Source organism: Pyxicephalus adspersus, chromosome 12 (genome assembly GCF_032062135.1).
Source record: "Pyxicephalus adspersus chromosome 12, UCB_Pads_2.0, whole genome shotgun sequence".
NCBI lineage: Eukaryota > Metazoa > Chordata > Amphibia > Anura > Pyxicephalidae > Pyxicephalus > Pyxicephalus adspersus.
The window spans coordinates 32353486-32381446 of record NC_092869.1 but is presented as its reverse complement, the minus strand read 5'-3'; the positions used below and the strand labels follow the sequence as shown (position 1 = coordinate 32381446).

Below are 27961 nucleotides of genomic sequence, written 5' to 3'. Positions count from 1 at the left end.
TTCCTTCCACTTATACCCCCACCCCCCTCTTCCCACCCTGTCATGTAGCCCCTACCCTTATCTTGTATTTTGCTGCAGTCCTCCCTTTACACATTGGCACAATTTCCTTTTCTAGTGCCACCACCAAATAGCATTTCATTCTTTATGGGGCCTCACTTTTTCTTTTGCATTCCTCATGTAATTGAAAACAAAAATGCTAAAAAGAAAACGGTGAACTCCCTTGCAGGGATCCTGTAATGTAAACCTGGCATAATATGCACAGAGATTTGGATCAGACTTCACAAAAACAGCATATGGTAGCCAAATCAACTCAACCATAATACTTAATCTGATTTTGGGTGAAATTATCGTCAAAAATAAATCTGGATAGACTACAATTAACTTTTATCATGCGGTCAGTGGCTTCTAATACTTGGCAGCCGATGTTGACTAGTGTTTCGAGTAGCCTCTTGCTCTTTTATATCCTAGATAGGAAAAGGTGGAACACATTCACATGAGATAACATAGCTTACAAGGGTTACCCCCCTCCCCAGTATATTTTAGAGGTTGTGAAAGTTGATTAATCACCAGACTGTTAGGGAAACAAAACCCAAGAAAACAATTGAAGTTTGAGTAGATTTGGTAATGACTGCAAGGTAGACGGGTTCAGCGAGAAGCAAACCGTGCAGATCATTTATCCTTCATAGATTTCGGAAGTTGTTGAAGCAAATTGTGCAGCAGAGGATAAGCTTGTCTGGATGACTGATGTCTAGATGTTATTTCAAGCCTGGCCGCTCCCTATCGCATTTTACTCCTCTCCTTAATGCATTTTTTTTTTTGTTTAATCTGCCCACTCGGCCCTTAAATTAATAGGATTCCAAAATACAAGATGAAGTGTTTGATATTCGTGAAAACAGCAGCATTTATCTAGTAAACATAATTATGTCAACACTTTGATGTATTGGTGTGACCAGCGGTGTAGGTTTGAGTAGATGAGTGATTGGTTTTACTTCATGAGACAATTTGTTACTAATGACATGAGCAGCGGGGGTCCAGTGAGATGTCCCATTTGGATAAATGTTGTAGAATGCTGTATATTATTGAGCTTTACAGAGTGATTTATATTAGAGCTGAACTAGAGACACGAGGACTGTGTGATAAATACACAGATGAATGATGTATTCAAAGCAGTTTTACCTGGCAAAGGTTTTATATTTTTGTTCATCAAATTCCGAAGCTTAAACAGCACAGCTCTGCCTGGCAATGGTGGGACCTGAACTTTTGCTGCCGTCTTGTAATTTTTACTTCTCCTCCTTACCCCACAAACTTATCTCTATGTTGCTGCTCTACCATTCTGCACCATTACATTGCCCCTTGCATTGCAACATACCTATTTATCTTTTCATACCGCTACCCCCGTCCCCTCCAGAGCTCTACTATACAGTGGACTAGAAGAGACTGATAAGTCTTATAAATGACAAAGAATATATGCAAATGATTGAAGGTCAAATGATGATTTCCAGAATCATGCTTGCTCTTCAGGGTAGGTGTCGAGCGCATGCTTTGCTTGCTTTTTATATATTTAAAATACCAAGGCACAAATATGGTGGTTTTTACCTAAAATCAGTTAGCTAGGTGTCACATCTAACTGCCTGATCGCTGTCTTCTTTTAAGGAAATGCATGCGCAGCTCAGCATATGATGCCGAAACATGTTAGGCATTGTAACCTTCTTGCATGCACAGCTCGGGGTATGATGCCAACATGTACAAGGTATCCCCTGGGGCTGCCGGGACTTTAATAACTTATGTGTGCATGCACAGTAGTTACATCATCCCGTCCCATCCAATCAAGAAAGTTAAAACTTACGGAAGAGGGGAGGGAAAATATGGCAGCACCCAATAGAGTGGGAAGTAAAACACTGCGATCAGGCAAGTAAAGCTATTTTATTACAGAAGGAAAATTACCTGTCCCTTCTGCAATAAACGATCTGCCTGATTGCAATTTTTTTGAAAATCAGTTTAGTTACTGCACTTTAAGGTGTCCAAAAAAAAAAAGAAACAAATTATGCAAATCCTTTGCATTTTTGCAATCCTACAGATTTCTTTATATCTGTTATACTTCCATATATCTCGTGCCTGGGCCCCTGATGCATGCTCTGGTTCAATCCACCAACACCCCTGTCAGGTATCCTGGCTAGGTAGTTCATATATCTAGGTCTTTATATAATGAAAGAACAAAAACATATTACATATTGGCACATTCACTTCTTTCATCAACTAAAGGTTATTTAAAAAACATTAAGTCTAACTTAAGTTAGGTGCCTGCCAAATTGCCAATCAAGTTGAGAGTTGTAGTTACATAATGGCCTAAGTGTGGTGGATTTCTTCTCCCTGCCAGTCACTCGGTCTACATCAAACTCCCAGTTCCCAAATGGAGATTTCAATCAGACCGATTCCAGAACAGTGTCATCTCTAAAGACGTTGACAAATGGTGTTGGTAGGGCAGCATATGCTGTGCATAATCAGATTTTAAGTTTGCCATCTACAAGCGAACACTGCCATTAAAATAAAGAGCTTTTCAGCAGTCTTGTAGCTGGAAAGGCATACTGATAATTTATGTTTCATTTAACTAACCACTGTCCCCCGCTGTGTGTTCTCGCTGCAATCTGCTTCTCCATAACCCAGCTTCTCGTTTCTCCCTGACGTTTGTGCTTGTGTGCTTGGATAGAGCAAGTAACAAAGCCTTCTGTATTCTTTGCAGTAGGCAACAAAATTTTAGTTTTTAAAAAGTATGAAAATTCAAGGGGCCTTGGCTGATAGAAGCCAGTGAATGTTGCTGGATCATTCTGATTAAACATTATTTTTATATTTGGTATTAATTAGATTGACAGTTATTGCTTAAGCACATTTGTCATCTTGTCGGTACTGTTGACCGCCCGCTCTCCCCTCATCTGATCATGATCATCATAGATTTATTGGCATTTTGATCTTGTCACAAAGGTTAGGTAGGTATAGTAAAGCCATGTATTCAAGCTCAATCATGTCCTAAGGTGTGCTTATAGCAGCCTTTTTCAATACTTTTAACATGGGGGAACCTCCTTGAAATACCCTTGAGTCTTAAGGAACACTTGCTAAAATTACTACATTCAAAACTTACAGTACATTCACCCAGTGGCAAATAGGAAAAATATATCTATTAGATTGCTGGCCGGTGTGAAGAATGTTACCCTTACTCTTCTAAACTCATATAAGAGGCACAAGGAACCCTTTACAGCCTCTGGAGGAACCCTATGCTAAAACATTGGATTATAGAATAACTGTTACAAGCACAGTTTATGTTTTGACTATTTCTGTACAGCCATCACTTACCCTTTTGAACTTTTTTTCATGTTTCTTTGGAATAGTGGTTTTCATCTTATGCTTTCCAATAATCATGAAATCTCCAATGGTGTATCTGGAAGATCTAACTCTACCCCCACCAAAATCTTTCACTGAAAGGTTTCTTTCCCGGCCTGTCCATGCTGCATCATCTGTAATGTAAAATGTAAAGTGATGGACTTGTGAGAGAGGGAGGTTTATAGGATCATATAGAATGGAGAGGCCAAACCAAAGTTCTCACCTGTCAACCAAGAAACAACATGCCACACTTTCTGAGTATCTGAAATCTGGCCAAGCGACGCTCCAGTACAGAGCAAGAGTAATCTTCACTCATTCTGTTTCCAACAAGATTTCTAAAATATTCTTGCATACTTTAGCGTTACCAGTATACTTCTTTGGAATCACTTGAACTCAGTAATTTGGAGAGTGTCTACATACAGTAGATTTAGCTATATGTTAGGTGTGATAATCGGGTGGCCACAAACTTTTCACCAAATAGTGTATTTCTGCAGTGTCAGGTTACCTGGCAATCCCGGCTTCCCCTGTGCGTGGCGGGAATAAACTCCTGCTATGTAATCCCGGCCAATTGATATTGCCAATTCAATACAATACTAAGGAAAGGAGTCAATACAATACTAAGGAAAAAAATCCCTTGAGTGTTAAAGGGACAGGTGAGTAACGCTGGTTTATTTTTGCTCTTTGTGTGGGCTTCATTGTGTCAGCATTTCTTCTCCCTAGTTTTTTAAGCAACAATTACTGCTGATGACCAGCTAAGTGGATCTGAGGTCAGTGATTGACAGATGTGGAAATCTTTGTAAGTAGTGTAAAAAATAAAAAGGATTTTTTTAATATTTAAAACCTCTTCAGCCACAATAACCACCTTTTGGCAATATCCCAAGAGTTTTTTTTTCTGTTACAAGCACTTTAAGCTTTAATTTAGGAAAAGTATTCCATGAAAAAAAGAGATGTTCAAACAAAGCCTAAAATTGCACTCTGTTTGTAATGACGTTTATAGTATTAAAAAACCACAAAACCTCTCAAAATAAAAGCTCCAAATAATCATGTTTTCTCCTCTCTTTGGTGAGTAGATTAGCTTCAGTTTGCTAAATACATTTTCTAGAGAGCAAATAAATTACATAATTACATGTTTGAAGAATGATCCAATTTAGAAATCTTTTCAATGTTTTTGGCAGCTTGTATGTAAATATATCAACTAAATCATGATTGCTTTCAGAAAAGCAGAACTCAGAATCATAGGCAGTGTCATTGCTGTACATGATTTCCATTGCTGGTCATTTTTCATTTGATGTAGAACACATTATTCTACATGATACTTTCCAACAGCCCATGGCTAGAATAATATGAGCCTACCCATTGGACCAATTTAGCCTCCAACACCCCTAAAAAATACCTTAAACCCTCTTTTACTTAGCATATCCACAGTCATGTGACATGCCAAATCTGGGAACTCTCTCTTTACTACTAAGGAACATACATTGGAATATGCTGTTCTTGACCCATCAATGGTGGCTGTAGAGGAATCAGTCCCTAGTGTTGTTGGTCACCATTACAATGCTGAATTGCAAAGGCTTTCCAACTCTTTCTAACTGCATGCCACTAAGTTTCATCTACCTCAATTGATTTACCCGTCTACCTATTAGAAAGACAGCAGAAATTTTAAACCCGTGTTTCTCAACCAGGGTTCCATAGAATTGTAGGGTTCCTCCAGAGGTTGCTGGGGGTTTCATGAGCAATGAGCAATTTGGCCCTTTGAGGTCAGTTACTTCTGACAACAATAATGATTTTTGGCTATTTGTTAGAGTGACATTTGTCCTATTGGCCAGCAATGCAAAAGGAATTGTTCCAATTGACCACCATGTCAACGTACTTTTAGCTGTGAATATAAAGAATATAGTAGAGGTTTTCCTCTACTAAAGACCTAAAAGTTATTTCAGGGATTACCCATGGTAAAAAGATGAAGAAAGGCTGATATAAAGTGCATGTAATCCCTAAAATGAACTCTTAATTTGATTTTATGTTTAGTATACTGTTGAAAACATTGTTTTGTATCTGTCCTGTTTGTTTTGCATTATCTCAAAGAACCCTCCTGGTTCTTAATTTGAACTTATAATTATTATCCTTATTGAGATCTGAGAGGGATATATAGATATTAGTTGAGCTGAAGACAACTGGGAAGACTGACACCACAAGAAATGATGTGTATCATCATAACAGGTCCAAGGGACTTGCAAGGTCAATAAAGGGATAAAACATTGGGAAATTTTCATTTATTAAAAAAGATTATTGCATATTTATTTTAAAAAGCCAATGTATGGGACAACCCAATGTATATATTTATTAAGGTTCAGCTATGCATTGCTTTCTTAAGGTAGCTACGTTTTTTGGCTTGACAAATTATTTTTGATTTATGCTTTTTTTGATGATGCTTTTGGTAGTCTGTTAACTTTACCCTGTCTGACTTCATTTGTTTTGCTATGAGAAAGTATTCTCATAGCAATAGATGGGGTGACTTAGTAGCTTTACACCTAGATTTTTTGCCAAAGTATTGCTGTATTTGTTTGGAAACTCATGATCCTAACTGTAGTAGATTCTCCTTTCACCCAGCGTGACAGCTAGAAGTTGCCTTACCCTACTTTTTACAGTTCATCATCGCCCTTTCATTTATGCTGCTATTAGATCTTGGAAATTTGAGATAAGTTTTGCTATTTTTGCTCCCAGAGCAGACACATCATTTATGTCTATTTAGAACAGTGTACAAATAAGTACAGCTTGGATTCTTTATTTACCTAAATTGGATCTTCATTATTCAAGGTCAGCATATTGGGCCTGATTTATTAAAGCCTTCATAGACTGAAGATAGATTATTAAGGAGGAAACTGGGTGATCCACAAACCTAAAATGGATCTGGGCCAGGATTGAAAACATTTGACAACTAAAAGCAAATGATTTTTGGAAATCCAGGTTTGCTATCTTCTTCGGTCTTCGGCAGCTTTAATAAATCAGGACCATTGTTTAGTGTCCCACACCAATGTAAAAATGCAAAATTGCCACAAACTAGGAAAGCCCTGGATCCCTCAACTTGTGACAAGATATTCCTTCAGAGTTTCTCCTGAGATTTTGAATCTTGTTTTGTGTGCAAGCACCATATTAACATGCGGATGGAATATAGATGACCTTGTGTTTTGAAGCAAGATTCATGCTAATGCTTTATAAAACAGGTTTTCCACTGAGTCCCTTTTTTAATAGCTGCTTATTATTTGAGAAACCTTTTCTCCTTATTCCTAATCCTGTACTACTTTTTCAGGCTGTTTTACTTGCTGGGCTCTGGGAATTTCTGGTGATCCTAGATGTGATCTTTGCATATAAGTAACACTCTGTGGGCCCCATGTGCCAAAGTGTCAGTACTAAGACTTTTTTTTGTTTGTACTTTTATACTCCATCTGTCGGGACAGGTTTGCATCTAATTGGTTGCAGTGAAAAAATACACCAGAAATTACAATAATTTTTTTTTTAAATAAATCTTTAACTAAACATAACACTTTTGCTGTGGTTTCATGTTACTTTGAACCACTTTCTAACCGGTCTAGGTTAAAGCATGTATTATTATGAGCCAATTACAAGGGCCTGATTTATTAAAGTCCTCCAAGACTGGGGAAGATAGACTACCATGGGTAAACCTTGGGGAATCCACGCCCAATATCTTACATTTTACGCTGAAATATTGCTTTAAATGCACATGCGTGAGATGGGGGATGTGCAGAAGAAGCAGCCAAGAGCCTTCCGGGATGCGTGATGTAGGTATTCCGGGAGGCTCTTCGCTCCCTATCATTCTTGATCGCCTAAGGGGGCGGTGTTGCACTTTAAAAAAACAAAACACAAGCATAATTTTTACTTTAAATAATGTAATGTTAAAATTTTGAGTTGAGGTATGATTTAATATTTAAATGAAATGGTACATGGGTGGTTCATGGACGCAAGACGTAGGATGCGTTTTCCAAAATATTCCTGCCTTAACAGATACAAAGTAAATCAGGGAATTTACCTAATGATGTCCATTATTATATTATCCATTTATCTTTTGGTTTATTATTGGAATCTGATTACTTTTCCAGTGCCAGAATGTTAACAGTGTTTATCAGAAACCTATAGACATGGCTAGCTTTAAGTTTTTTTTTTTTAATCTTTTGCTAAATTAGCTATACAAATATATAGCAAAAGATTTTGCTTCCAAGCAAAAACAAACCTGTACATACTATATATTTGGGTAGCTATATTCCTTAATATCTTCGCATAGAAAGGTTTTGGAACCATACAAGTTCACAACTTTCTGATATTGGTAGCAAGGCAATACCTAAATACCCAATTAAATTTTCCAGTTTGTTTCAATGTGTGTTTTCCATTGTCATTAACTTTATTACTGTACAATGCTTTCTAACCTGTAAAAGTTAAAAAAGTGGACAATATGTTACTAGATCAGTTTAAAGCATTTGGAGTTTGGTTTAGTACATAAACTGAATAATAGTGCAAATATATATATAAATATCCCCCGCCGATTGTGTGTTAATTCCCCCACCTACTAGATTGTAAGCCCTTTCAGGGCAGGGTCCTCTTCTCCGGTGTCACTGTCTGTATTCGTTTGTCATTTGCAACCCCTATTTAATGTACAGCACTGTGTAATATGTTGGTGCTATATAAATCCTGTTTAATAATAATAATATAAATGTGTGCTGCTGAATTGTGTACTTATCACCTTTTCTCCCTGTGCTCCCATAGGTAAAGGTGACGTCTTCGGAGACGTGTTCTGGAAAGAGACCACTCTAGCTCATGCTTGCGCCAACGTCCGAGCACTGACATATTGTGATCTACACATTATTAAGCGGGAAGCTTTGTTAAAAGTCCTGGATTTCTATACAGCATTTGCTAATTCTTTCTCCAGGAACCTTACACTGACCTGTAACTTGAGGAAGCGGGTAAGCATGCATATATTCTGTACATGATAAGGAGGTTGAATAATCACAAAATTAAAGCAGAAATAAACCTGCTGTTCCTTGCTCCAATGATTTAATCAACATCTTCCCCCAGTCTTTTTCAGCATTTTAAGCTTTAGCCACCTTGATTGGCACAGCCAAATTTAGAAATGTGAGATAGGTAAACCAATAAAAGGTCATTTATTGGCACAAGGACAGATCCAAATATAAAACCCTATGGACTAGTTGATCCAGAGGAAGGCCAATAAAACCCCTGGTACAATTTGTTCCAACAGGGGAAAAAAATCCTTTCTTATTCCATGAGGCAACTGGATGTTCCCTGGATCAACAGTCTTATATTCTGTGCTGAAACTATTTTCTGAGGAGCCTATTCCACATTTTCACAGGTTAGTTAAACTTATTACTAGTTAGTTGAACTTTTCAACCTTCAAGAACCTTTTAAAGCCCAATACCTCAAAACCCAACCAAAGTCATCTTAAATTTGTTTTCCCTAGTTTACTTTCTAGAAACATTCTGTTAACATGGCAACATTTGTTTAAGTTTAAGGAAATGTCAGATTCCCAGTTTTATAAATAGGGCCCATAGTGCTTATCATGCTATGGGGATGGCAGAAAAGTCTCTGAGATTGTAAGCTCTTCATCTGTGTCATTGTATTTGTCTATCTGCAGCATTGTTGTGTAATATGCTGGTGCTTTATAAATACTTTATGATAAAAATGATAAAACTTTTAATAAGTTTTTTTATTATCATTATGAATATTAATACTAATAATAATAATAATAAATATATTGTTTGTATGTTAAATACAGCTAAGTAAATTAGGCGGGCTTGTTAAGTGAAGTTCTGGGCAGTGTTTGGAGTTAGTGTTGCAGCAACAAATAAGTCACCCACATGGATAAACACACCTGGTTGATAATACAGTGTCAATAAGAATTCTCAGTAGAGAAGCAGATTCTGAATCCCTGTGCAGTTTATACACGCTTGCATATTACCGTCAACAAATGTTAAAGATATTTTTGTCCGACAGTTTCAGATCAATTGCTGAACAGACATGTTGCCAGGCTCCCTGCCAAGCAGTTTGTTCAGCTTTATGTCGAGGGGAAGAGAAGGAGTACTGGTAGATGCCCCGCTGTGTTATATAACAAAAGCATTGGCGGACAATCTTTGGTAATCCAACACATCAGATCGTTAATTACGTCAATGGCATTGGTGGACACTGTATTCAATCTGTATGTTCACCAAAGGTAATTACAAACATTGGGTGCACTCAAATCTAGAGATCTCCAGGAGCTAGCCATGACCCAATTTCCATCCTGACACTGCTGTTCGTGGGGGTTGGAGGCAGTTCCCCCTAAGTTCCTGACATTCCTTGGCATTATAGTGTATTTAAACTAAATAAAAAAATGTAATACAATGCAACTTACCATTTTTCAATCTGGCAACTGCATTTTATTTCTTATCTTTTCTAACTTACCAGTATCACCCTTCCTCCCACTCATTGTTCTATATCTATGAATAAGCAATACTTCTACCCTATGCTTCTCCATCCTGGATACTTTGTTGTCCATAAAGAGAACTGAAGGGTGTTGACTTCTTACAAACTATGGAATGTTTGGAATAAGAAATTCATGCTTTACCACTATTTTTTCACATAATTAAGAATTGCCCTAACTACTACATTATAAAGTAGATCATGAAATTAACAGAAATGGTAGGTCAACATCTAAGGTGAGCTTACTCCTTGGGGACCCATGGGTGTGTGATTGCTGATAGCTTAAAATGATGACCAAAATAATTTGCAACTTGGCAGGTTTTGAAGATAGAAGCAACACAAAACCAGCATGATTTACTTTTGTTGTGGGCAAGACAGTGCTGAGATAATTAAAGTTTGCATGACACTTGCAGGACAGTGGCTTGGCTTGGGCAGGGGTACTGAAATACCCGCTACTGTTCTCTAGCTACTAAATTAAGAGGAAGAGGTAGGAAATCCGGCCCTGATGCACAGAACCTTTGCCCCATTGTTGTGAGACAAATGCCAATATCATGTGCCCAATTAAGAACATTGGAGTTCGTCAAGAAATCTATTTTCTCCTATGGGAACAAGTACAGGAATACATTGGACATTTAATATTGACCCCAAATGAAAGCTGGTAGCAATTATGTTGTGCAGCATTGTAAATCCATATCAGTCATGATGACCTTCCATACACTGACGTTCAAACTCACGGTTATCACGGATTCAAATCATCAGCCAATGTGATTGACTTTGAAATAAATCTGGGGACAATATTAAGCCTTTGTAAGTTTGTATTTGCTGTTTTTATTTTGCTAAAATATTTTTCACATTTACCTCTGTGAGTGTGTATAAGAAGTTCTATTGTATCTCTGCATTAAAGCTCCCTAAAAGGGGGGTGGATTATGCTACCGAACCCACTTTCCCAAACAAACCTCCACATACTGTTTTGGGACCAGACATGGTAACAGGACCTTTGTCCCTAAAAACTGGGAAAAAGTGCTATGCAAGGGGGGAACTTTGTTGCTCCCCACCCCTTCTTCCTAAAATCCTGCAAGCCTGGATGATAACTGCTTGGAATTTATATCTACACTATGCTTTTTCTTTTGTGTAAAGAGTAGAAAAACTTAGCTTAGGTTTCATGGCATTGAACAGGATTTTGTGGAACTCTAATCAAACCAAACCCGATCTGATTTGCCCATTCCTAGTTACCAACCATAGGGGGTGTGTTTGACTTGGTTAAACTAGTCTTATTTGGTCATTTTGGACATGTTAAAAATACAGTGTGACTGAAATATGTTCTCCATATGGGAACTTATAAAATTTTTGAAGTTACAAACATTTGAATGGTACAAAACAGACTAGGATAAAAGTACTAAGGGTTCAAAAGATGAATCTAATACTAACTCTGGGTAATGAGGTAAATTTGTTTAACTATTTGACAGCTTGGCTCATCAAGAGATGGCAGTTATAACGGAGGGGCTGGAGAGGCTCCTACCCCACAGAACAACCAAGATGGGAGGAGCCCTTTCTGCCAAACTAATCCCAAAATATGTTTCTACTGCTACAATCTCAAAGAAACTCACGAGCATCCTAACCCTAAATTAGTAAACACATTGGGCCTAATTTATTAACGCTTTTCAAGAATGGTGAAGATAGACTATCATAGGTCAACTTGGGAACCTCTGGCAAAACCTGGAATGGATCTGGTACATGATTGAAAATATTTGCCAACAGCATATGATTTTTCATTCCAGGTTATTATTATTACACAGTATTTATATAGCACCATCATATCACAAAGCACTGTACAAAGTCCATAGTTGTGTCACTAACTGTCCCTCAAAGGTCATTTGTCATTTATACAGTCTAAGGCCAATTTTAGAGAGAAGGCAATTAACCTCACTGCATGTTTTTGGGATGTGGGAGGAAAAAGGAGTACCCAGAGGAAACCCACGCAGACACGGGGAGAACCTGCAAACTCCATGCAGATAGTGAGTGTCATGGTCAGGATTCGAACCTCGGACCTAGCGCTGCAAAGGCAAGCGTGTTACCTCTGAGCCACCATGCTGCCCATTGGTTTGCTAGATTATCCAGGATCTCTCTTTCTTCCCCAGTCTTGGAGGACTTGGAGTAAATCAGACCCCCATTATTGGGGATGTATATGCACAAGTAGCTGAATGTTGATAGCACAAAAGGAATCTTGCAGGACTTGTCCCCTTTTCAATCATTTTGAATTACGGGTTTGTTACTTTGCACAAAATTCCTTTAAATAATGAAAGTATCTGATTTTTTTACATTAGCTGTAATTGCCTAACCAGGGATAATGGAAATTTTGTGCCGCTTAATATTACTTTTTAATTTAATGAAAGGTATTACATTTTATCCCAGTTAAAGAGATTGTCAATACAGTTGTTTAACTTCAATTAATTTGCATTAATGAAGAAAATTGCGTCACAGGTTTAAAATGGTTGAATAATGTAGGAAAATTCATGTTTTAATTAGGAGAAAATGTTAACGTTAATAGCTTTTAATATCTGTATAATGCTAAATCCGTTCATGAGTAAGTAAATAGGTAAGCAAGAGCAGAAAAACGAAAGAAATTGTCTTGGTTGTTGTAATCTGACTTCAGAGATTTTTTTCTATCCTTTAAAATATAAAATTCTGGAAGGAGATCCAGCTTAGGCTTGATCTTATGACCAGTGACCCACCTTCCCTACTCACTTTTATTTGGTGGGAGCGATGGAGTGCGTAACAGGATCTGACAGTGTTTTCTTTTGCCAAAGTGTATTTTTGTACAAGGTTATAGAGGTGAAATGGCAAATATAGCCATTACCAGTAATAGAGATTCCCAAGACTTGATTCTTTAGGGTTAACTAGGATCCCTGCAGGGTGGAATCCCAAGAAACTGTACAAGCAAAGGCTACATGTTTTCTGCTACAAGTAAGTCCTCCAAGTGTGTCTGGGAGCTTTCACTGTAGCCACGTGGGTGCTTAGATAACTTTACCAAAATATGTTTTTGAATGCAGCTGTATATCTCATCCAAGCTTAAATGAGGTGTTCTCAATCTAATCAATTGGTTTTGCTGAAGATAATAAACAGCATGTTCATAGCTTTCATCTGCATGAGCAGGCAGGTCATGTCGTATCATGTCATGACTATAATATTCTTTTATTCACATACAAAGATCCCACATGTCTTGACTTAACCTAGAACATTTTGTCCCCCAGAAGAGGAGCCAAAAAGTTCTAGGTTAAGTCAATATTATAGTTTAAGTTTTAAACATCCCAAGATGCAACATTTAGGGGAAAAAACAGAGTAGCCAAATGGTTTTTTAAACTAACTGTAAGACAGATAAAGTGATAGCATTTATTGGAAATGGAACTTTATATTGGGATGTTAAATTTGGTGAATCACGGTGTATTAACCATTGCCACATAAAATATAGTTTGGTATATACAAATATTATCTCACTCTGGGTGATTTCTAGACATATGCTTTCTAAGTAGACTTATGTGCATAAACCCAATGTGAGTCATTATAAGTTATCTCAAGGAAGGATTGCTTTAAACCAAACTACATTCTTTTTACATTTTTTCATTCACATTAAATACATTTTTTTCAATACTTGTCATATCCCTAGTGCTGTCCCCCGTAGACCTACTATTTCCATTTTCGAGGTCATCCGACCAACATCTTGATCTTTATCTATCCTAACCTAAGTAAGGGGCTGCGATTGTGATGGTAGATCCATTTTAAAAAAAAAGTTGCTTGCCTACTTTCTACTTTATACATAGACATCCCTCTATGGGATTAAATTTACTGACCATGTGTCAAGGTGTTTTCACGTTTTCTTCTTTCTTTCAATCAAATAAAATTATTCTGTTAGAAATTTTGGAGAACATATTGCCAACTCTATCTAACAAGTGGCTGCATAGTGAGTCACACAATTGGAACAACTATGTACCTAAGTAAAGTCAGAATTCTAAACTTTGGGCTTGTTTTGGGATAATGACTGAGCAGTAAAGCCACTGGATAAGCAGGACAGTCGGAGAAATAGCCACCTAAAAAGTCAGCTACAGCCATCTCTCATATTATTTCCTGGACAACTTTAGTGTTTCCTCCATAAAAACTCTGTTATCTTGCTCCACTTTCTTAAACATCCCATAAAGTCCTTTTCCTCACATTCTGGTATTACATTTTGTACTCTCAGCTTTGTTGCTTTAAACATTTCCTGATGTTGCTTTAAATCATATGCAGCTCAGAGAATCTAAGGGGTTAATCTTTCACCCTTTTCCATACTTATTATATTTGTTATTAGCGCTTTAGGGTTCTGTGGGTTGGATTTGTGCCTGAACGTAGCGATGCAAGACGTCAATTTCATTTAACTGAAATCCCAAGGCCATACAACAGTTTTAGTTTAAAGCTGAAAACTCCTACTATATGCAGTAGATCAATCATTCACTCTATCTTCATTTCAGCGTGTTTGAAACTGATTAAAATCTTAAAATGAGCATTTTCTTTGGCTTGGGAATAAGATCATTACACTTGCTTCGGGGGAAGAGGCAGTAGGAAGTGAGTTTAATTAATTCTCAGTTTTTAGTCAGAAGTAATTTTAAGTTCAAGTAAAATATTATGTTTCGAGGGTTTTTTTTTTGTCAAAGGGGACAGGGTTTAGACCTGTCATTACTTCTAGGGTTGATCTGGGACATGTCAGAATGGGTGGAACTAATTAGTTAGAGGTACACAGTTATTGTCTACCTGACATTTTATGGCAACTTCAGGCTTCAATGTGGAAAGGTAATTTCTTTGTTGGAATATTTTTGTGTATTTTATATTCTATTCTATACAAGTCATCAACATAAACCCAAATATAATAAGCCTGCCTCCCTTACAGGAAATAAAGTATAAAGATAGTGTTGTGAGAAGGTTATGCTTCGCTGACAGTACTGCACAGGGGAATTGATGGGAAGAGAAAGAGCAATAGAAAGAAAATGTGTTGTCAAAGGCTAGAAACTAGCTGGCAAATTTTATATCGGTTACTAATCGTAAACATAATCTAAGCATGCCTTAGGCTTTACTGTTTAGAAAACAAATGGGCACAATTCCATTTTAATTCCACTAAAAAAGTGTTCTCCCCAGAATCTTTCTTATGCTGTGTGGGAGGAAGCTGTAGGTGGGTGGTGATCCCTGTATTGTGACCCAACTTTTTACTAACTACCCAAAAGCCTTTCAATTGGCTACACATGTTTAACAAAAATATTCTCACACCTTTAAAAATATTACAACGTTACAACTAATAATAATGAAAAGTAACATTTTACCTATCTTTGCTACACATATTGGGTTATAAAAATATCACTCCTTTATCACCCCAGGCTAATCCTCACTATAAACTGTTGGCAACAGCTCACATTTTGCGAGCCATTAAATTCAGTGGTCCAAAAATTAGCACCCTAAAGAAGTACAATGGAGCTGCTTATAGTTTGTACAACTTAATGACTCATTACCTTCTCATTTCATTGTAGAATTCAGATACAACAATGTTTACCAGGCAGCCCTGTTAAGAGCAAGTTAGGAGCCACAGGAGAAAAAAGTGTTCCCTTGTGGCTCCCAGCAGCTTAAGGAACCAGCGTTTGCAGATTTAAGAGTATTTAACCATTTTGGCTCAGTAACACTAAATGCTCTCACTGCTGCCCCCATTTAGTGTTTATAGGGCTGCCACAAGTAGACCCTACATGTAGTATCTCCCCTAAAGCAGCGGTTCAGTGGCATGATGAAGTGGTAAGCACACTGCAATCGGATGTAGTCGTAAAAAGGGGGCACGGTACTATCCATGACAAGCCCGCCCCACTACACCCCTGCCTATGTGTTACTCAAAGCGGAAGAAACTTCCCCCAGAGACACAACCAGTTCTTCCCTTAAACAGGACCTGATTCATTAAAGATCTCCAAGAAGGTAGTTATAATGGTAGTACCTAGGTTATCCAGCAAACTTGGAATGGATCTGGTCCAGGACTGAAAACATTTGCCAAATAATATCAAATAATTTTTAAGAAATTCAGTTAAAGTTTGTTGGACCATCCAGGTTCCAATTACTATAGTCTCCATCATCTGCCTTTTGTAGCATCCAAATTATAGAATTGTGGCAAGAGAACTGAAGATCAGCCTTAACTGGTAGTTGCAGGTCTTGAAACGATTCTGCCTCAAGACCTAGCTTTTCTAAATGACAGTTAAGTGTGAAAAGTTTTGTCTCTGCCTCTATATTGTGTTTGTACAATGAGGGTGTTTCCCAGTGTGGTTTTCAGTCTACTGTCAAGCCACAGGTTGGGCACTGGGACAAGACCTGTAAGTGTTCATTTATTAGGCCAAGTAAAATCAGGTCCACTGCCCTGCCATACATGACTACTATGTGACAGAGGTATGTTCATCTTATAACTGGCTAGATAAAATATAAAACTTCAAAACTTTAAAATACAACTTCTGGCAGGTTAACCCCCCAGCGGTAACCCTGAGTGTGACTCGGGCAAGAAAAAAGAAGCTGGGAGTCACACTCCGCTAGCTAAACCTATGGAAAATAGTAAATTGTGACTTACCTGATCCGCCGACCTCCTCCGTCTTCGCGTCTTCCCTCTTCCTCCAGCTGGTGTTCTCTGCACTCGATTAGTCACCGGGAAGTTCCCGGTGATGTCGGTGCGTGCGGATGTTACGTTCGGGATGCGGCAGGAAGTTCAAATCCGTTTGTATTGCATTCAATACAAAATAACTGTATTGAATGCAGTACATTGTCTTTAATGAGCATTTTTTTTTTTATTTAGTGTATTATTTTGACATGATTTTGTGCTTTAAACTTTAATATACTCATACTAAAATATTATACAATAAAATAAATTTTCATGAAAAACGTACTAAATAGTTAAATATCCATTTACAGGATAAATATGAGTGGTTAGTTTGAGGTTCAGATTAAAGTTCTACTACAATACAAATATATTATATATATATATATATATATATTCTTATCCACTACTGGTCAAGGTGAAGGCAAATTATCACATACTTTGACTTTTATGTCCATGCAGTTTTTGCTTGTACTTAAGACATGGTAAATTTGGCTATGAGATTAAATTTGCTCCTAAATTTTAGTATCAAACTGTACACATGGCACTTAGAATACAGAGTATCTATGTAATATCTATTAACCATTTTGCTACAGTTGACAAAAGTGCCTATTGGAGGAATTTGTATCAAATAAATCAGTGTCTGTGAGTGGACAAAGAAATAGTGACATTTCTGCAGAGCTGGTCTATCTGGTAACTGTAATTGATTTTGTTTCTAGTCTGGTTCAGTTATTATACTCACAATTTTCTGTACATGTTCTCACTTTCTTGCTCAAGTAGTTCTTTTTTTTTTTTTTTCAAAGCACATTTTGTTACTCTTGTTCCAGTTCAAAAAACATGAAAAAGGCAAAAGAAAGAAACCCTTAAATACTACACATCCTTAATTTCTACTTTTGGAATCCAAATGTTTCCCCATATGTTGGCAGATGTTTACCATAACTGGGTAAAGTCTTTTAATTTCAAACCAGAGTTTGTTTTCTTGCTAGTCTGTATATAATTGGCACGTCTTTCCCTTATTTGTACGGTAATTGGTGGTGAGCGCAGTATGCACTTACCTTTATACTGTTAGACATGACAGGATATAAATGATTAGCAGGCAATGGAACAGTACAAGCAGTGGTAACCTTCTCGTCAGATGATTACATTGCTGCCAAGGCTTTTTTGTTGAAACATCTGTCAGCAGTATCGTATGAGGTTCTCAACAGCAACCACCATAAAGTGCAATTATGGGAACACGCTGCAGTTCCCAGCCTTCCTCTCCTGCGGCGTGCGTCTCGCTCTCTATGCAATGTGCCTGTCTTCCTATTTTGATACAATCGGTGATGATCTGGGATCAGATCCTTGACAACCTGAAGAAATGTTGTGTCAGCCATTTCAGTCAAGGGAAAAAGTCTTAGTCGGCCTCAAGTCTGTCAAAAATGTTCCTTTCAATATTTCCTATCTACCTAAAAATGATGTATTCTTGAGACAGAAACTGATACGGGAGGATGGAATTTTCTGCAAATAGGAGTTCTTTACAATAGAAAGAAAGTTCCATCATCTGAACAAAATTTGTAAATGATTATTTTCATCAAAATCATCAAAATACCATTTACATAGAAGTTGCCTTTATACTGTTGATACCAAATCTGTAGGAATATTTTAAAGATTGACATTGTAATTCTCCAGGATCTCTTTTACAGGATCAAAAATGAACCTGTAGCATTGACAATTTACCTGCTGAAGTTTATTGCTGCCATCCACCAGGCCAACCTATAAATTAAAGTTATGGTTCATGCAAAGATTAAAGCCCTCCAATTAAAAGGTAGGGGCCCATGCAATGGACGGGCATGACTTAACCACAAATTCTATATAGCTGCTGGGCAATCAAAGTCCAACTTTCAAAAGGTGTTTTTGCAGAAATAGACAGGCAATGTCCCTTCTGCAATAACTGTTGTTACCTGCCTAATTGCTGCCATGTTGAGCTGCACATTTGCAATTTATGTGCGATACCTGGCAATTCTGGCTTCCCTTGCATGTGCAAGTACTGGGGGAGTTTTTTATTTGACATTTATCTATTTTGTATGTTGTTTGGCTGGTAATTTTGCTTTATAGGATATTTAAACCTTGTAAATTAACAGTGATCTTGTAAGCCCCCAGGCAGCATTATATCATCTCCCAACCTGGTTCACTGGACACATTTTTGTCCACATAAATGTGAAGAACAATATGAATTGCAGCATGTTAAATATAAAAATGGATCAATCCCCTGTATATTAGCATTCTAAAAATCAGAATTCATTGAATTTTGTGATAGTTCTTTTAGGACATTTCTTTTGGGTTTCTGTCCTAGCCATTTCTGGTTATTTATCTTTTGACTGTAATTCACTCAGCCGGCTGCTGGGTTCCGTTGTGAGCCGAGTCAGGCTATCACTGGCTATTGAGTGTTTCTGTCTGCAATGAACAGATGTGCTATTGATTTCACATGATCTATCAGTGCCTTACTGAAATGTGTATCAGATTTGTCTCAATTGATGCTGATCAGTTGGGACTGGACCAGGAAAACATCTGTTTTACAAGACTATTTCCTTAAGGGGCCTGCAGGCAACATTATCCTAGGGCAGTATTTCTCGAAGGTTCCTTCAGAAGTTCCTAGGGGTTCCTTGATCAATAAGAAATGTGTGCCTCTTTGTACTTTAAGCTATGGATATGGTAATTAGAGCCAGGGTTCCCTAGGACCTAAAAGTAATTTTAAAGGTTACCCTAAAAAGGTTGAGAAAGGCTGTCATAGGGACAGGGGAAACTTTGCAAATAGGAATGGGAAAATAGAGATTTTAAAAAATTCTTCATGCTTGCTTTAAGGCATTAAGAATTTATGGGACCATTATGGAATTAGATGTAAAGCTAGCCTAATCCATGATCCTCGGGTATCTGGCACAACCATGTGTCTGCACTGTGACCCAAAGTCCTAAAATCTATTGCATTCTTTAAGGTTTGCGTTGCCATATTAAATGGCTAAACTGCAGGTCAACACTTTTGTAATGCCGTGTACGGCAGAGCAATAAATTGTTGGAAGCAGACTTTGTATGAAACATTTTCTCTCCTAATATCTATACATTTGTCTGTGCTGCAAATTATACATCTGGGGAGTCAAGCACTGAAGTTCCAGTCATTGTTAGCCCTTCTCTTCTCCTTTGCAGAGACCTGCATGAACTGAACAAGCTTTTTGCCAAGCTATATACAGATATCTTCATATCCCAAAGGGGGTGTGAAAGCTTTTGGGTAGTTTTATGAGACCCTGTAACAAACTTTTGATTTTAATTCTTTTTTTAAAATGCTAATGCTAAATATGTACTTGCTAGCAAATTTGATTTTCTATCCTTACCTGGGGGTGTATATTTACATTCTTTGCTGGACCAACTTCTCCACCCCTCTCCACCCCTTCCAGTAAAGGAGGAGAAGAGAAAGGCAACGCTAGACAGTTTCACTAGGGTGATAGCTCAGAATCTGCTGATATAATATCTAAACTGGTGGCACCTAGCAACAGTCTCACAAGGGAGGTTTTTAGAGGTAAATAATATCAATAAAATGTGTTTATTGTACATATTTTCTCATGAGAAGGTGGTGGTTAAAGTGAATGTTCTGGCTACAAGGTCTCCTTAATTCTACAGCATCGTCTCCACTACCAGGTGTTTCTCCAACTATTGTCTTAGTACCTTGGCTTACCTTTAGATCCTCCATATCCCCTGCTCATAATGGTTTCTCACCTCAGACTCCATACCCCCTACCCTTAAACTGTGTCCCACTGCACCACCCATCCTTGCATTGTGTATCCCCTCCTACTTTATTTCCTCTATACTCCCTCCTCATAACTGTATATCACTTCCCTGCCTTCCCTAAGCCTTGGACTATGTTCTACCTGCAACATCCATCCTTTTGTTGTGCACCTCCAACTCACATTTCTGCCATAATACCTTTAAAATATCATTAGCCTCATTATAGTTTAAAGTATATCTTGAATAAAAAAAAATCTCTGGTATTCCACTAGCCCAACTTTCTTCTCTACAATCTATTATGAATGTTGCAGCCAGACTCATCCATCTTTCCCACCACTCCTCTTCCGCTGCATCTCTTTGAAGTTCTCTTCATTGGCTTCAATTTCACCTTAGAATCATTCAAGCTCCTGTGCTTTGCCTTCAAATCCCTCCACAGTTCTTGTTCAATTTACCTTTCTGACCCGATAGAAAAATACCCCCCCAGCCGCTGTCTTCACTCCTCTGATGACCTACAACTGCATTCCTCACTCGTCACTAAACTCATCACTCACTCAATGGTCTTCCTCATCCTATGCGGCTTGCTCCTACTTTCTGCTCCTTTAAAAGAGCCCTCAAAACACATTTGTTTCAAACTTGCCTTCCCATCTTCATCTGTCTCTTAAACTCTCGCTGCTTCCCATTACTACATATCCCCCCTCCTTTTGCATGTTACTTCCCCCCCACCTCCTATATTGTAAGCTCTTCTGGGAAGGGTGCAGTCCTCCTCCTGTGTCACTGTCTGTATTCTATCATTATTAACCATCAATCACTACAAAAGAAAAAAAGTTTTAGCTATAGATATACTATTAATGCAATATACACTTAACATTAGCAATTCACAATGCAAACACTGAAAATGCACTAAACGAAAGTAATAGTTCCAGCCTGCTGTGCTGTGAACCAAACTGATAAACATTAGAGCAGGCAATTAAATGCGTTTAATAAAATCAATGAATTTATCATTACGTCCATAACTGCACTACTGCGCTAAGTCGATGTCATGTTAATTATGCTGTTGCAAGGTACAGTTACAATGCATTATTTATCAGCTTATCAATTATGCATTTGTGCAGTACTCATAAACTGGGACATTAACGCTCTACTTAATTAGCCAAAACACGCTTGTCTACCTCGTGCTTCTTGTGTAAAATGACGATAATATTAGGCTATTATTTTTCGAAGGCTGGGATTCATGAGCAGGTAGAAGGAAATCATCAACAAACAATCACAAAGGTTTTCTGAAATGGTTGACATTTGTGGACTTGATGGTCCTTTTGTCGAATTAAACATGCAATGCCATTGACTTTTTTTTATGTATAGATTTATGCACAGGCTTCATTAGCTTTTTGTTAAATGGCAGAATCCAGCACAAGATGGTGTTAAAACTGACTTCAGACAGATATAAAAGACACATATGGTTGAAGCTCTATAATCATTGCATTAATAGATCTGAATTTAACCTATCAGGGGCAGAATTGGAAGCTGATCCCGTATCCAACTCCTGAATTTGTGAACAAAGAACCCTCTGATAGGAGGAGAAAGTAGATTGAGCAAGGACATGACCTTGTCAGTCTGCTGCTTCACCTTCACTGTCACATCAACAAAGCTGGAGGTAGGGATAGGACACCAATACATTTCTTAAAGAAGACCTTCTACCTCAGTTGTAGGTCATGAAAATAATATAATATATGCAGCACCTAGGCAAGGGTGACTTTGTCTTACCAGCCAGATCTTGGAGAAGGTTGAGTACCCAAAATTATCACCAAATGTTCTCACAAGATAGGAGCTGCAAGAGGAAAGCCCCTTGGTGCATAACCTCAACCACATGACGCGGGTAGCTCGGACCTTCTAGCCCATCCCTTATAAACACCATTGTCATGACTACCTTCTACTACCAAACCCTCCTCTCCCACGTTGTACACTAGCCCAGCCCCCTCTGGCAACACTACCTTTTTTCTTAACCCCTTAAAAGCTCTGGGCTAGGCCCCAGCACCCGGTCATGTAGGCACTGCGCCTAATTCTTACGGCTACGTGCCTCTCTGAAATGCCTTGAATCTCCAACTGGTGAAGATGCCAGAGACAAGATCACCAGTATGACATGGTCCTAAATGTGAAGGTTATTGGATCAGGGAGGGGTAGTTTGAGGGGTCCTAATATAGGGCATCGATTTCTGCACTAAAAATGTCAGCACCAAGTCCTCAAGTAGGGTGCAAGGACCTGCTATGTAACATCTAGAGAAGTACATATTATACCAAAAGTGGTGTGTAATTCACACTTTAAAAAATGCAAATCTGCCATACGATTTTCTGTTTCTACTCAATATCATTAAAAGAAAGCAAAATAAATAAAAGAATCAATATGTAGTCAGACAAGCCCACTAGAGACACACATTTCTCGTATCCTGCCCCTGCAGTAGCTGCGCAGTCTACGTTGTCTCTAATGACTCCCCTGGGCATATACAGAATGCAGTGTTTGAGTTGGTTGATAGTACATTTCAGTACATTAAGCTTACAGAGTCATGGGACTGAAGTAGAAAATAGAAGCTATCCTGACAGTAAATTGTTTATTATCTATTCTCTCCCTTCAGGCTTTTTTTATGCAGTTCAGGAAATTAATTGAACTTTTAAAGTTTGTTTAATGCATCAAAGATCTAAAAGAAAAATGTGAATTAAAGTGTGCCTGATGCACACACACTGCAGGAAAGACATTTTGTAAGCTACGGGTACAGAGATGTGTGGGATAAACCAATTTTCTTTGCCAACATTTTATCAAAAGTTTGTCCTTTCAGTAAAATACATTGACATTAATGGCGAAAGCAAAATGAAGGTTTTAAATGGTGTATTGGCCTCTAAATGTCTCCTGATGCTATGAAAGCTCATTTAGGCTATGCATTTATTTACAAATGACTTGCTGTCATGCCATCTTTTTATTTACAAAAGATGGCATGTCAATGCCCAAAAATGTGTTGGGCATTTTATATTGCATGTCCATACATTGTTAGTAAGGCTGGGTTACATGAAAGTAAGTAGTGTACCAGGGCCACCAGGAGTTGCAATGGCCCTCTGAGCCACTTTGAAATGTAGCCATGTTTCCAACATACTTTCCAATATCTGTTTCCATTGATGTTTTTCAGCATATGTTTTAATGCACTTTCATTTTTTTTTTAAAAAAGGAGTGCTCAAGAGAGAAATAACAATCATAAGCCATAACAATACACAGCTAAGTTGCAAAGATATAGTAAACATTTTCCAAATATATCTCATAACATAGATATTTTAAGAGATAGAGGTGGAGGAGCAAAGAAAGGGTATTGTGACATTAGCAAACAAGAGGAGAAATCAGTGGGTCAACCGGACAAATTAGCATAATAATGATCCCAGGCTTCCCAAACCATTTCAAACTTGTCCACTGTATTTCTAATAAGCGCCGTAAGGTATTCCATTAGGCGGATTTCTTGGATCCGCGCACGAAGATCTTCCATGGAAGGAGGTGTAGTCACCTTCCATCTGGAGGGGATTAGTGTTTGCGCTGCAACTAGAATATGAGAAGCTAGTTTGCGAGACACAGTTGGCAATGCTGGAAAGGGCTGACCTAGGAGGTGGGAGATGGGGTCTAGAGGGACGGGTTGCTGGACCACAATCGATAATAAATCATTAACCTGTGACCAGTACATCTGGATAAGGGGGCAGAACCAAAATATGTGTTCTATCGTGCCTCTATGTTTTCCGCATCTCCAACACATGGGGTCCACGTTAGGAAACAGCCGGCATAAAACCGCCGGCGTGTGGTACCACCTGAGCAAAATTTTATACAGGTTTTCCTTATATAAAGTGCAGATAGAACTTTTGTGTGCTGCTTCCCAGATATCAATCCAGTCTTCTGGGGATAAGGACCATAGAATTAGGTGCATATAAATTACATAGTGTAATAGGAACTCCTTGCACTGCGCCATTCAAAATAATATATCTCCCATCAGTATCTACAATAGAGCACGACAGTGTAAATTTGAGGGAGTCCTTTAAGAGGACCGCCACTCCAGCTTTTTTCTTGCCCTGGGCATTAGCAAGATACACCTGAGGATAAAGTCTGGAGGCAAAGTTAAATGAACCAGATGTGTCAAAATGAGTCTCCTGCAGAAATACAATGTCGGGAGCTAAGCGTTTAAACTCTCTCAGGGCCAGTTTCCGCTTCGTGTTAGAGTTTAATCCCTTTACATTAAAAGACAATATCCTAGTAGCCATTAGGAGCAAGAAGGAACCAATGTGCCACCGCTAAAATCACCCACTTATTAAAATATCCTTCGGTAAACCCACAAGACAACATCCAGATCCAGGTTCTGCTCCACAACATGTCACAAACAAGTGAGGGGGGAAGGGGGAAGGGGTCACATAACACCCCCATAACAAAAACAAAGAAAACCAGTAAACAAGAAAAAAGTGTAAACCAGTAGGTGGAAACTCGCCTATCGGCGAATAGGGAGGAGTCAACATCTGCCGGTCCCCGCCACCTATAAGGTGGGAACAGGGAACAAGTTCGCATGGCAGATGGATGGATCCTCCCAAAGGGACCATGGACCCAGAGGGCCTGAGAATGCAGATCAATAAATCCCATCCACAATAAAATATTGTCAGCCAGCGCCGATCGCCTTCAGTATCAGGTCACTAGGAAGAGGTCGGAACGCCCCAGAAAAAATTAGGGATAGTCCCGAGCCCCCCCCCAGGGCCGCGACATACCCAGGCAATACAGCAGTAAAGCATGTATGCAATTATATTAAGACAATAAGGCAAGAAAGTTAGAGCAACAGTTTCACATCAAGTAACCCCTGAAATAGTATCAGAACGAATAGCAATGTAGACTAGCAATATAATGAGAAACCAACATGTGGAGAGCTGTTTGATGTAGCAGTCCCGGGTGCCCCAAGACAGCCATGATCAGTATAAAAATATACACCGTATGAATAAGGCCATCCAAAAGTGCACCCAAGACAGCCCCAACAAGGCAAACAATAATTATAGCTCAAGAAAGGCACTTTGCAAGACACCAGTCTAATGTCTCAACGATGTAGGTTAGGGGAACGTTCAGTCGGAGATGTGGAATCCCGATGGTTGCCCCTGGATCTTTTCCGAGGAGGCCACTGTCTGCCAGGGTGGGGAGCGGGGTCGTAAAGATTCCTCTCGCTCTCAACCCGGGAGTTTAGGGCGAGTTATTCCCAAAGCACTGCAGAAAGAGGACAAATCTTCTGGAGACCGTAGTGAGGCCTTTCTCCCTTCATGGCGGGCTGAGAGGCTGAACGGGAATCCCCATCTATACGGAATACGTTGATCTCTGAGCACAGTCAGCAGGGGTTGAAGTAAACGGCGTTGCTGTAGTGTATGCCAGGACAGATCCTGATAGAGCTGCAATGGAGTCCCATCAAATTCAAGATTGCGCATATTTCTGGCAGTGGTCATGATTTCATCCTTCAGATCCGCATCTATTAGTTGGCATATAACATCTCGAGGTCTGGCTGCAGTCCCAGGTTGCCTGGAAGTACGGAACGCTCTGAATATTTGTATTTCCCGGGAGGATGGGCGCCCCAGCACCCTGGTAAAAAAAGCTTGCAGGACCGGTTTAAGATCAGAGTCTCGAGTCGCCTCAGGGAGGCCCCGTACCCTAATATTATTCCGTTTAGATTTGTTGTCCAAATCCTCAAGCGAACGTTGAAGCTCTCTTATTTTCTGGTCACTATCCCCTACTTTGCGTGAGAGCGTTGTAATATCCTCCTTGGCTAGTTGTACATTTTCATCCAGGTCATCAACTCCAACAGCCAAGGAATGCAAGTCAGCACTCAGGTCCCAAATTTCAGCCAGGCATGTCGCCTGAACATCTGCCACTAATTTCTGGAAGTCATCCTTAGTAGGTAAGGATTGTAAATATTGCTGCCATGGGGGATTGGGACAATCATCCAACAGGCGATGGCTTCTCTCTCTCCTCATATTAGGGCCTGGCCAGGCCTTTAGGCCAGGTGTTTCCACCACCAAATCCCCACCAACAGCTGGGGAGGCACCCAAAGGAGGGGGACCCAAGGCACCCGAGGGGGAGCCCGGCTCCTGAATATCCCCGATCCCCTCAGCAGAGGTGGTCTGCTCGGATATATGGGAACCCCTCCAGCGTGCAGTAGACCCCCCAGCTTCTCTAAGCGGCTCCCGGGTGTCAGATAACTGGGCATTCATCCCGGTGGGGGAAGCTGCAGGAGAGCAAATGTCCCCATTGTAATCCGTAGGACTCACCGGCTCCAGTGGAGGAGAATCTGGGCTGTGAGGAGATGAGGATGGTGACTCCCTGTCATCTGCATAACCATCCGCTGGCTGCAGCTCCGTGTCAGCTGGGCCCCGTTCTCTCTCTCCCCGCTGCCACGTGTGCGGGGATGGAGTCGGCGCCATCTTGGATGCCGGAGGGGAGGCCGACGAGGGATCCCCAATAAAGGCCGTATGGAGGGCTGAAGTGAGTGCTGTTGCAGCACTGGAGTGGTGGGGGGGAGCTTCCCCACTCTCGCCCAGCGTTGCTTGTCCGTAAAGAAGCCTGCGTCTGCCCGGGATGCTGCGGATTATGATCGGCGCCAGCGGAGGACACAGATCCGACGTCCATCCTGTTAGCCGGCTAGGCCCACTTTCATTTTTTTTAATGGAAAATGCAGGTGCCTTAAAACCGAGTTTTGAGAATTTCAGTGGATGTCGACATGGGTGTATGCTCCCTTCCTACATCATAGCACTGATGAGACCCTCCCTAACTTTGCAAAGCTTCCAAGCTGGATACAGTTTACATATCTATGGGAAGAGAGGTTTCAGAGACCCAAGTGTTCCAATATAGACCTACTGCAATGCTTAAAATGGAGCACCAACACCTCCTAATATTTTCACACTAACATTCAAATAGGACAATAGGAACCATTCAATATAATAAGGACTTTTACAAGACCTAAATTCAGCTCTAACCCTAAACTTTTTGGTTTTTGATAAGATAAGGGAAGGCTTATAAGAACTGTCCAATCACTTTCTGTCCAAATGCGGATGCAACCTCTAGAATAGGGGTGGCTTTTACCTTTTGCCTAAAATTTGGTTTTAGTTTTCTCCGTGTCTCTATTGGGGTGCCATCCTTTCCCTTTCTTGGTAATTTACAAAATACACCAAAAAAACTTAGCTTTTAGCCATTAAACATTATAAAGATGCTAGCTTGAGTTGTGCTCAGGGAAATGCTTAATTTGAAAACTCAAAATCATGATTTATCTTTTATGAAGTTTTCATGTACTGTATGATGTCTTTGAAATGCCAAGTACACTTTAAAATTATCTAGCTAATACAGATACTATCTTTGTTTTTACAAATAAAATTTTAACACAACAAGATTCCCAAAGCAATATGGGTTGTTCAAATAGAGATTATCCATAGCTGCTTGCTTCATTTCACGGGTCACTCAGAACTATCTGACCTTTGTCTAAGCTCTGTGAACAGAATTTTTCAAATCAGTGGTAAAGAAACAGAGATTTGCGTGCCCTTAATAAAAAAAGTAAAATATATTCATAATTGTGACTATGGGTTACTTAGGGTAACTTTAAATTAGTGTACATTAATTTAGGGGGGATATATGGTTGTCAAGTTTTTCGGAAATCTTAACACCTCTTTTGAGGTCC

The 27961-nt window shown here is 39.2% G+C and overlaps 1 protein-coding gene across 1 annotated transcript in view; it reads left to right on the top strand.

The window, feature by feature from the left end:
* The window catches only part of KCNH5 (potassium voltage-gated channel subfamily H member 5), a 182793-nt gene that overhangs the window by 145656 nt on the left and 9176 nt on the right, over positions 1-27961 (top strand). The window contains exon 11 of the mRNA XM_072427655.1: positions 8152-8348. Within this exon, the coding sequence (XP_072283756.1) occupies positions 8152-8348 (197 nt within the window). The remainder of the gene's footprint in view (positions 1-8151; positions 8349-27961) is intronic.